We start from the raw sequence: 12,448 nt of genomic DNA, 5'->3' as shown, positions 1-12,448 counted from the left end.
GTGATCTTGGGTTTGGCAATAACATGTTAGATCCAAAAGCATTACCCACAAAAAAAATTAAGTTGGACTTCACTCAAATTAAAAACTGCTCTGTGAAAGACACTGTTATGAGAATGAAAGGACAAGCCAAAGACTGGCAGAAAATCTTTGCAAAACACCCATCCGATAACGAACTGGTATCCAAAATACACAAAAAAATTCTTAAAACTCAATAACGGGAAAACTAAATTCATTAAAGGGCAAAAGATCTGAACAGATACTTCACCAAACAAGACATACATATGGTTAATAACCATATGAAAAGATGCTGAACACCATTTATCATTAGGGAACTGGAAACTAAAACAACAATAACATACCACTACGCACCCATCAGAATAGCCAAAATCCAAAACACTGACACCACCAAATGCTAACAAGGATGTTGAACAACAGGAACCCTCATTCACTGCTGGTGAGAATATAAAATGGTACAGCCATTTTGGAAGACAGTCTGGCAGTTTCTTATAAAACTAAGCATATTCCTACCACACGATCCAGCAATCATGCTCCTTGGTATTTACCCACAGGAGTTGAAAACTTTTTTTTTTTTTTTTTTTGTCGTTTTTTCGTGACCAGCACTCAGCCAGTGAGTGCACCGGTCAGTCCTATATAGGATCCGAACCCGCGGCAGGAGCGTCGCCGCGCTCCCAGCGCAGCACTCTACCAAGTGCGCCATGGGCTCGGCCCGAGGAGTTGAAAACTTATGTTCACACAAAAACCTGCACATGGATGTTTATACAGCAGCTTTATTCCTAACTGCCAAAACTTGGAAGCAACCAGATGTTCTTCAACAGGTGAATGGATAAACAAACTGTGGTATATCCATATAATGGAATAATATTCAGTGATAAAAAGAAATGAACTATCAAGCCACAAAAAGACACAGAGGAACCTTAAACGCACATTTCTAAGTGGAAGAAGCCAACTTGAAAAGGCTTCATGCTGCATGACTGCAACTATATATTCTATAAAAGGCAAAACAGTAAAGACAATAAAAAGATCAGTGGTTGCCAGGGGTTTTGGGGGATAGGGGATGGACAAATGAGTGCAACACAGGGGATTTTTAAGGCAGTGAAACTAATCTATATGATACTGTAATGTGGATACCTGACATTATACATTTGTCAAAACCCATAGCGTGTACAACGCAAACAGTTAGTCCTAGTGTAAATTATGGAGTTTAATTAATAATGTAAAAATATTAATGAACATCTCTAAAAAATATAATCTATTAAAAAAACAAACATATGGTCTAAAACCTTATTAAGTCATCAGAACACGCTTAGTGCTGGGGGCATGGAGCACACAGTAATATTTGTTGGCTAAAGAGGTCTTTTCTTCTTTATTTTCACATTTCCCAAGAATTCAAATTTCATTAATATGTAAAATTATCAGAATTATTCAGAATGTAAGTGAAAATATCTTAAGACTTATATGTGAAAATTTTTTGTTCTTGAAAAGTGGAAACCCAGCCACTCAGTACCCAGTTGGTAGTTTTGGCAACACAAGAGAAATAAATGTGTCTGTCTGCATCTACACAAGGCTATGTATACATTTAGTCCTTCACAGTCTAACAAAAGCTATTGGCAAAGTTCCATATCTCTGCTGAAAGTAGAAATAGGCTTTGTGATGTGGACATTCACCTAGGAAAATTCCCTTCCATTGGGAAGTGAGCTAAGACCACACACTATATTTATATGGGCTACTTATTAATAATTCAGTAGTGGTAAGCTTCTATTCATTGAGAATTAAATTCCCAGTCCCAAAAGATAATGGCTTCATACTGAGTGGAAGATAAAACTGCCATTAACATCCCCTCTGGGCCAGCCCGTGGCTCACTCGGGAGAGTGTGGTGCTGATAACACCAAGGCCACGGTTCGAATCCCATATAGGGATGGCCGGTTAGCTCACTGGGTGAGCATGGTGCTGACAACACCAAGTCAAGGGTTAAGATCCCCTTACCAGTCATCTTTAAAAAAAAAAAAAAAATCCCCTCTATTAATATTTACCCTATAATTCAGTAGCACAAGTCTTGCATTTAAGAATGACAAACAAAACCTCAGCTGAATTATTTGATATCATCAAATCAATACCAGTGTTACCTTAGGGGTATATGATTACTGAGGAACATCTCAGCTGTGTTAATCAACTCTGCTGTGGTCTCATGTGCAGGATCAACTATGAAAAGCTGTGGGAGAAAGAGAAAAGAAAACATGAAATGACACTTATTCAAATGTACCTGGGCCTATAGAAATGCTGATATTCTTTGTACATTACACCAATCCTTTCCAGCTACTCTTGAAACACATAAAAGAGGAGTTAGACAAATAGCAGTTTACCTCCATGTTCAAAGAATTTGATACTGAAGGGCTTATGGACTTATGCTGTTAACATGGGAACTGTTTTCCAGATTGCTGACACCTCTTCATTTCCTCATCAAACAAAAACTAAGTTTTACCAACTCTCTCACCTTAGAAAATAAAGACTGCCTTTTTGTACATTCATTTTGAAGGATGTCAGAATTAGGAATTCATTCAGAACCCAATTCCTAGACCATAGCAACAGCTAGCAAGAATTAAGCACTCATTATGTGCTAAGCAACTTACACATATTCTCTCATTTAATAAAGTTCAGACGTATGGTAAGAGAGCAGGAGACTGAAATTTTGACTGAGAAGGGAAAAAGGGGTTTCAAGAGTTAGAAAAGTACAGAAGGCAATTTCCCTTGCAAGTCCTGAGGAAGCAGACCTTGGCCTACCCCTTTCGCAGCTATGTGAGGGAAGAGAAAGAAATGAGAATGCTCTCTATCTCTCTAAAGCAGTGAAAGAAGAAATAACAAGCAGGAGCTAACAAAAAGACTTGTTTAAGCAATAAAATTGAATGACTAAATCTTAGAGATTAAAATATTAAAGAAAAACAGTAGCAGTCCACACCCTCTGAGTAAAAAAGGAGAAGTCTCTTAAAACTAAAATGACACTGCTATGAACCTAAAACTGCTCTAAAAAAAGTCTTAAAATAAAAAACAAAAACAAACAAAAAAACTTAAACAACAGTCTAAACCTTCATGTTTAGGATGAGGAGGAGCATTTCCTCTCCCACTGATGGAGGCAGTAATGCTGCTGTAACATCTTACAGCCCTACATATTATCAAGACATTCCAAAGCCCTTTCAGTCAGAATATGAAGCATATCTGGTGGTGATGGTGATGGTGGTGGTGGTAGTGGTGGGGGGAAGCAGCTAGAAAAGGAGAGAAGTGAACATTCCACATATGACAAAAAAGTAGACAAGGGAGAATCGGAGTTCACGGCCAGACAATAAAAAGTTTTACTTACCATGTTATGCAAGTTTTTCCTGATCTGCCGGATAACACCAGGAAAGGTGGGTCGAAGCAACTCTTGTAGACTAGAAGGCCACGAATTATACCTGCTATCAACCTCCAGGTTGTTGACCCACTAGAAAAAAATAACAAAACATGGAGTATATACTTTAGCCACCAGTTAGTGAAATGTGCAGTGATAACAAGACTTTAGGTTATTTTACAAAGAATCACACAGGACAAGAACATTTTCAAAGATACAAAGATTGAAGAGAAAAATGAGTGACTAAAAGATAAGCTACAGGATAGGTGAAGATATTTGCAACCTACAAAACCTAGAAAGAACTAGTGTCAAAACTGTGAACAGAAATCTAACATATCAATAAAAAATGCAAGCAACCCATAGAAAACAGAAATGGGTCAATAGTATGAAAAATAAATTTATAGAGGAAATCCAAATGGCTAATAAACATAAGAAAGATGTACACCCTCAATCTGGGAAATATAAACTACAATCACAATGAAATTTCACACTCATTAAACTGAAAAAAATCAAAAGCATGTCAATATTCAAGAATAGGCAAAGATATAGGGCAATGGGAACTCTCACCCAATGCCAGTGTCTGGAACAATCACTTCAGAGAATCACTTTAGAGAACTATAGTCTTCAACTTTATTAGTACCCTACCACTAAGTACTCCAGTTCTCAGTATCTACCCCAAATAAATTCTCACATGTATGCACAAGGAGAGAGGTACAAACAGAGGCATTATAGCACTGCTTGCAACAGCAAAAAATTATAAACAATTTAATGTACATAAAGAGAGCAATGGATAAATACAGTATGTACCCAAGGGCAGGGTGGGAAAGTATAAAAAAAAAAATATATATATATATATATATATATATATATATATATATATATATATATATATATATATATATATATATATATATATATATCCCTGCTCACACATGCAGAAAGTATTTCTGTAAGGATCCACAAGTAATTGATAATGATTGTTGCTTCTGGGGAGAAAACTGGACATTTCACTATAATGGCATATAGTGCATCCTAAATTTTAAGCTACAAAAGTATAAATGATTTTTTTAATAAGTCAAATATTATAAAATATGATATGATAAACTATATCAACCTGCAAAAACTCTTGACAAAACTATAGGGTAAAAAAATTGATGAAGGATATTGACAAATACTGGATTAACCCAATTTTTAAAAATTTTAATAGGGAATAAAAAGGATAAAATAAGGAAGAGGATGAATACACACCAAATTCAGAAAAGGAATTACCTGCAGGTTGGAGAGGGGCGGAACTAGGAAGGGATATAAAGAAGGGCTTCAATGGAAACATTTTTTCCCCCAAGAAAACAACATATCAGACACAAAATGATTAAATGCTAACATTCAGTAAGTATGATGATGGGTCATATGACTGTTAATCTCTTTATGTTAATACAGACATATGTTATGTTTATAATTATTTCTAACAGAAAGACAAATGATACAAAGTATTCATCAAAACAACAATTATATCACCAAGTAAGAACCCAAGTAATGATCACCTACATTCTACATCATTTCTCTTTCAATAAAATCTCTCTAAAATAAATGCAGTACAGAAACCAAGAAAAAAAAGACTGGAGGGCCTAGGGAGTGCTAGACACATCAGCGCTATCTACCCTGATCACATTTTTACAAGCACCCGAGATGGCACTGTTCCCCACATTCTTTTTGACAGATCATGAGACAAAGGCTCAGAGACCAAACAGTAGGCAATGACTGATACAAATCCTTCAAACTTCAGATCTCAGAGTCCTATATAAGAAGGTTATTAACTAAAAAGTCATATTTTTAATAGTAGTTCTAGGTTATACTTGTGATAAAATCACACAAGACCTGTAGGCAACTGGGAAAACACCAACTAAACACTTTTTCCCAAGAGATCAGCTGAATCCTAGGGGTACAGTGAGGTGGAAAAATTACTGTCTTAACCACATTAGCCACAATAAGTAAACTTTTTGGAGTACTTAAGAGCCTACTTTATTATATACACAAAGTCCAATATAAGCAGTTATAAATCTTTGACACTGGCAAAAGAGATGGCAGGAATAAATTAACTCCCATAAAAGACAAATTAGAAAACCATAATAAATATAGCTGGCCAGAAGGGCCCTTGATCACCCTAAAGGAATACTCACAGAAACAGCAGGACTCCTGATGTCTACTGCATAGTCGGCCTCAGAGGGCTGGATGTTCAGCTTTAAAACATTATGCAGAGAAAGGCCTTCTATTCCCAATCTATGCAGACCCTCCATTACCCGAGCTTCATTCCTCAATATATCAAACAGGCTAAAAGAAAGTAGGTATTTAGTAGGAAAAAAGCTTTAAAAAAAAAATCCTTGCCATGAAAAAAATTATCAGTTCAAATTCAATGCCAAATCAAACTAAATAAGAAATTAAAAAAGAGAGCTCTTCCCTTAGAAATACTCTTGTCAAAGTATGCAGAACAAAGTATGTAAGACTTGCGTCTCAGTTCTTATTTATTTACATTTATTAATGTATATATGTTATCGCTAAGTATAAACATAATCTGAGGATGCAATAACCCTATTACTTTGCACTGCATGTTTTAAAAAATGGTACATTAATCTCTCTGTATTATATCTTACAACTACATATGAATCTACATTTCTCAAAATAAAGTTTTAAAAAAACACACCTCAAAAAAGACATACATTACATATGTTTAATATGTTTCAGTATCAGTATCAATTCACATAGGCACACGCACACATACAACCACAGAAAGAAGTCTGGAAGAATTCATACCCAACTTAGAGGTTTGCTAGGGGAAGTAGAAAAGATGGAGAGGGGGATGAAATAATAAGACAAGATGAAAACTTCAATTTTTTAGTTCCTTTATCTCTGTATTATTTAAAATTATTTACATGAGCAAGTTCTCAGTTTGTAACACTCTGAAAAATTAAATATATATATATATATTTTAACAAAACACTCAATAAAAACACACATGGACAATCTTTTAAAGTATCCACATCCATTCTACTAACTTATCACTCACTCTGTAATGCAACATATGGACACAAAACCTTGATTAAAATAACAAATGTGAAAAATATCTTACTGTAGAAACTGCTTGTTCTGAAGCACTGGTAATAGCTTTTTTTACCATTATAAAGCCACAGTGTAAACTGTATCAATTTTAATTCCAAGGATAAAATCTGAATTCTATCTGATTGTCCACTGCCCCCCTCAAAAAAATCATGAAGACAATTTAGAGCAAATTAATCCTGAACCACATTTTAACAACAAAAAAGTAAGTATTCAAATAATATATATGGACAGAATAACTTTTTTAGACACCAGAGATAGCATTTTGAGTAAACTTACTTTATACTGTTCCCAGACACCAAAGAACCTGCTCTTTTCTATGCTTCTATGGTTAACTGGAAAACGATAGCTCTAAAAGGGCATCCTCAAAAACCACACAGGCCTTGAATGTACATTGTGATACAAGATGGTGACATGTCTTACTGCCCACCCCAGCTACAGCATGGGCTTACCTACCTCCACTCAAGGGGACCTGGTAAGCCATCAGGCTTTGCATCATGCCACATCAAGAAGGAATGACAATCTGAACATGTCACAAGGAGCTACACATTATGAAAACTTTCCAGAGAATAAAAAATATTAACCACACCTGAATATATCCTGCGTATCTAAATCAATATGAAGTCCATTGATGAAGAGAGCTGAATCTCCAGGCTGCAATCCTAAAGTTCCTTTGAAATACTGAAAAATTTTAAAAAATGATTAGGAAACAGTAAGAAAAAATTTAACAAAAATTTCAGTGTTTCTGGACTTTATTATCAGGAGAAATCTTTTTTGTTGTTTTGTTTTTGGCAGCCGGCCAATCTGGGGATCCAAACCTGTGTGCACAAATCTTGACTCCCTAAGGCTGGGTTAAGATTTCCTTCTATGTACTCCCACATACGCTTCTTAGCTTCTACACAGAATGAAACTGCCAATTTATGGGACATTTACCTCTCCTCCCTTTCCCCTGGAATTTCCTCTCTCTCTCCCTCATTCCAACGATTATTAATACAACTGTTTCCTATAACATGGGGGGAGGGGGGTGAGGAAGAGGAGTGGGGTAGAAGAAGGGGAAGTAAGTTCACTTTTCAGGAAAGAGGATACAAATAAAATAGGACTAATTGAACAAATATTATCTATATTTTATTTTTTAAAAGTGTTTCTTCCTGCCCTAGGATACATTAGGATATTTTACTTTTTCAATTTCCTTTTCCAATAATACTTCTCTGAACTGCCTACAAGGAACTGAAACTAGTATTTTTCCATTATTCCAGACATCAGCAGAATAGATATATTTGTTCTTTGCCACAGTAACAAAAAAAGTCCCTCATAACCAAAGAAAATGATTTACCTACATAATACTGAAGATAGAAGGATGTCAACTATCTATAATTGGGGTCCACACTGGGGTTCTCCTTTTTGTCCAGCTGTTAAGTTACACGAATTCTGGAATTTTCCTTACCTTTGCTCACCAGTGCCAGGTTACAGATATGTAAGCTTGCTACCCTTGCCTTTTTACACTTCTGTTACTTTCCCTGTTAGTGATGCCAATCAAGGTTGTGACAGCAGTCAATAACAGCTGGACCTTCTTCCTGAAGTCCAGGGATCTAACCAAAAAGGGTGTCAGTGTTGTAACACCAAGGTCAAGGGTTCAGATCCCCATAACCGGCCAGCCAACCAAAAAAACACAAAAAGTAAAAATAAAGAAAAAAAATGGGATATCAAAACCTCATACTTCTCTTAAATCTTCAAACTATGGCACACCAAGAAACTCTGAGCTGCTGTGCTAAGGACAGCATGTAGTGCAGCCTAGCTCTCCAACACTCAGCCTCTGTAGAGCTCTTTGCCTGCTGCTCCCTGAGGTGGTGGCATCCCTGACAAACAGGAGACTTTGAAGCCCAAGACCTGCCTGAACCAATGAAAACACTGTCCTGACTCCATGATGAAGCTTCTGTTGAATTATAACCTTTCCATCCAATTACTCTTTCTCTCAAAGAACACTGGGACTCTGCAGGGAAGAAATTAATCAGATACCAGGGACAGAACTTAATCCCTTACCACCCACAGCTGGGGGAAGAAGGACAGGAACTGCTGAGCTGCCTTCACTCCCCAGTAGTCAGTAAACTAAAAGAAATAAATTTTAAGGCCTAGTACTGCATGGGGGGGAAAAAAACAATGAGGAAGCCATAGCTTTTGCTTCATGGCCCTGTCAGGATTAAATGGCAAGCACGATCAGGGGATAAATCCACAATGTATACATACTTCAAAACACCACGTTGTACATCACAAATATACATAAATTTTACAAGGGGACTTCAAAAATGTCGCAGAAATATTTGTATTATCTTTTAATCCTACTTTTCCACAAACTCTTTGAAGTACCCTCACATTTGTCAATTTAAAAAAAAAGATGGTTTCATGAACTCTTTGAAGTACCCTCATATTTGTCAATTTTAAAAAAAAGGAAAAAGAAAAGATAAGAAGATAATGGGGAGTTGCATCAACTGACCACTGGAATTTCTTCCAAGGGAGAGAAGAACACCATGTCCACTCACTCCCAGGCTGCATGCACAGCAAGCACCCTTGGATAATAAGAAAGACTGATTCTGAGCTAGTAAATACAATGCACATCTATTTCTAGAGCCAGATGCTAGTAACATAGGTGGGTTCACTTTGTGAAAATTCATCACACTAAAGATTTAGGATTTTTGCACTTTTTTTAGTGTTTTATGTTTACTCTTTAATAAAATGTTTTACTCAAAAAACTTAAGAATCCAGCAAATACCAGCATAGTCTGTACAATTTAATGTTTTGTATTCCTTGTGGGACAAAAGGTCTAAAATTAAGGTAATATTTGATATTATTCTGGAAATTAAAAAGTAAGTAAATAAAAACTGTCAATAAGGTTGTTTCAACTTAATAAATATTTGAGGAATATTTGACTGATTTATTCCTCAAATCTATTTAATTAACTAGTATCTTACATGTAAAGATTAAGGAAATCTGGGGTAAAGACAGTGAACTGAACACAGCACTTATTTCCTTCGTGCAACTCTACTAAAATGTCAGTAAAGGGACTTTTTTAGTTATAATTCCACAAGAACAAAGAGAACAGAGAAAAAAAGCCAATAAAACTTGGAAGCTGGAAGGCGGATGAGTGAACAGTAACTGTCCTAGCAGTCCTGAGAAAGCTGCATGGTAGGCCAACAGTGGGAGAAGTCAACAAGAAGCCCAGGTTACCCTGTGGAACCCACCAAGAGCTCAGGAACTGGCAGCAGGAAGGACACATGTACGAGGAGAGTTCTGACAGAAAACCTCTTTAAGACATAAGCCCCCAGGTCCCCTGCTGATTTCCCACAGCCAGATGACTGCTGTCACTAATCCCCCCACTCCAGAAAAATGGAGGCTCATTCCCTGGAAAGAGCAAAGCAGAGAATCTGTGAACTATGAGAAATTGAGCAAAACTGAGGGCAAGGACCCCATACTGAAAACAGGGGATTGAGGGCAAGTTACCAAATGCTCTTCCCTAGTAGGCTTCTACAGCTCTGGCAGCCACACTGAACACCCCAGACAGATAAGCACATCCCCTTCTGGAGACTGGCCAGCCCAAGAGGAAAGGGTTAAAAATACCATCACCAGGGTTCTATGGAAGTGCCCACACCAGAACACTCTACAGTCAAGAAGCTTCATCCTTAGGACTTCCAATCATCTTCTTAGTTCTTTTTTTTTTTTTTGATGGTTGTCCAGTAAGGGTATCCAAACCCCTGATCTGGTGTTACAACAGCACACTCTAACCAACTGAACTAACCAGCCAGCCCCTAGTCAGCTTGTTAGTGCCTAAATCTTAAATGTGATCAGCTAGTCATAGATCACTGGACACTTGAGGAAAGTCTCTACCATAAAGACATAAGACCAAGACCCAAAAAAAGTCAACTTAAGAGGAAGCAGACACTGCAGAGAATACAAGCACCATTGATATTTTCAGAAAGACACAAGAACACCACCAAATGAAGAATCTAAGAGCAACAAAAACCCTTGGACATTAAAAATTTGATAACTAAAGGAAAAATCTTAGCAAAGGGGTTGAAAGTCTCAGAAAGTTAAAAAAAAAAAAAAAAGACAAAAGAAGTAGAAAATAGAAAAGATTTTTAAAAGTTAGGACTAGGCCAAACTAGTCAAGGAGGTGTAACATCTTTTAAAATTAATAAATATTTCTAGAGAAAAAAAACAGAGAAATCAGAGAGAAGAAATGCAAGGAAAGAATTCAAGAAAATTTCCCAAAACTAAAGGAAATGACCATCCAGATTTAAATGGCCCACCAGCCATCCAATAATAGAATTTTTAAAAGGCTATATCGGTCCAACCCCATGGCACACTCAGGAGAGTGCGGCGATGGGAGCACAGCGACGCTCCCGCGGCGGGTTCGGATCCTATACAGGGTTGGCCGGTGCACTCACTGGCTGAGTACTGGTCACGAAAAAGACAAATAATAATAAAAGGCTATATCATTATGAAATTTCAGAGTACTAGGATCAAAGAAAAGATCCTAGATGATTCCACTTTACTAACACACACACACACACACACACACACACACACACACACACACACACACACACACACACACACACACACACACACACACACACACACACACACACACACACACACACACACACACACACACACACACACACACACACACACACACACACACACACACACACCCTCATACAAAAGCTTCAGACTCCTCAATAGCCACAGTGGAAATCAAAATTCCAAGGAGCAATTCCTTCAAATTTCCAATTGACTTCCAACCTAGAATTGTATACCCAGCCAAGCTATCAATAAAAACAGAAGTGGAAAAATGATTTCTCAGAGTTCCAAATTTACCTCCCATGCAACTTTTCTCACAATGATGTGCTGCACCAAAATAAGAGAGTAAACAAACAAACAAAAAAAAAAAAACAGAGAAGACACAGAATCCAGGAAACAATGGATCCAACAAAGGAAGTTAAAGAAAGGCCAAGTATACACTAGGCATAAAGAGCAAGCAGCCCACATTAGAGCAACTCAAAACCAGATAAAATCGCAGCATAAAATATTGGGAAATCCCTGTACTGGCCAGCCACAAAAAAAAAAAAAAAAAAAATTGGGACGATGGTGAGACAGAAAAAGTGCCAATATGGAGTAGTGGAGAGGCAGTGAAAAAAGTCAAACCTCATCCTCAAAATAGGAAGCCAATACATAAGGTCTGAAACTGAACAGTAAAGCACAAATTTAAGCACACTAGAAGTATGGAGAGAAATATTAGAAGAATCAGCTAAGAGTTGGAAGTGGGTGCCTCTGAGAAGGGGAACACCTTAGGGGTTAGACATTTTAGGGGGTACTGTTTTTCTAAACAACATGGTAGCACCATTTATATTCATATTCAACTTTGATTAAAAATGAAAATATAAAGATTGAACTTTGTTCAGAAATGAACAAAATTATCACCATCTTTGAAAAAAGGAGAGTAATACCGTTAAATGCCACTGATCAAACTCAGACTTTTTCATCTTTAAAGATATAATACAGGGCTAGCTGGTTAATTCACTTTGGAGAGTGTGGTGCTAATAATACCAAGGTTAAGGGTTTGGGCCACACTAGGCAGCCACCAAAAAAAATTAAAATTAAATTGAATTGAATTTTAAAAAGATGCACTACAGAAAGGTCAGAATTTTCCATTGGCTAATACCTTCTGATTCTCTTCCACTTCAGCTCTAAGTTCTGAACTCACAGTTGTTTTCGTTATTGCTCTGAGGAAATAAAAACATTATCAGTGCTTGGTTTAACATTTGGTATAAATGTCTTCAATGTCCCTATTTTTAAGTATGAAACACACTGCTCTATAAATTATAAAAAACTAAATGGAAAAACCTTAAACCTTTACAATTAATAAATATATTTCTCCTT

At 36.8% G+C, this 12,448-nt stretch overlaps 1 protein-coding gene across 2 annotated transcripts in view; it reads right to left on the bottom strand.

Annotated features, from left to right (window-relative positions):
• UGGT1 (UDP-glucose glycoprotein glucosyltransferase 1) overlaps window positions 1-12,448 on the bottom strand; it is a 105,111-nt gene that overhangs the window by 62,642 nt on the left and 30,021 nt on the right. For both annotated transcript variants that reach the window (XM_063094800.1, XM_063094803.1), the window contains exons 11-15: window positions 12,231-12,291; window positions 7,101-7,192; window positions 5,578-5,728; window positions 3,374-3,493; window positions 2,145-2,230 (exon numbers count right to left, since the gene is read on the bottom strand). In XM_063094800.1, coding sequence (XP_062950870.1) covers window positions 2,145-2,230; window positions 3,374-3,493; window positions 5,578-5,728; window positions 7,101-7,192; window positions 12,231-12,291 — 510 coding nt within the window. The remainder of the gene's footprint in view (window positions 1-2,144; window positions 2,231-3,373; window positions 3,494-5,577; window positions 5,729-7,100; window positions 7,193-12,230; window positions 12,292-12,448) is intronic.

Source organism: Cynocephalus volans, chromosome 1 (assembly GCF_027409185.1).
Source record: "Cynocephalus volans isolate mCynVol1 chromosome 1, mCynVol1.pri, whole genome shotgun sequence".
Lineage (NCBI taxonomy): Eukaryota > Metazoa > Chordata > Mammalia > Dermoptera > Cynocephalidae > Cynocephalus > Cynocephalus volans.
Note: the sequence above shows the minus strand (reverse complement) of the source record. Positions and strands in the feature narration are given on the sequence as shown.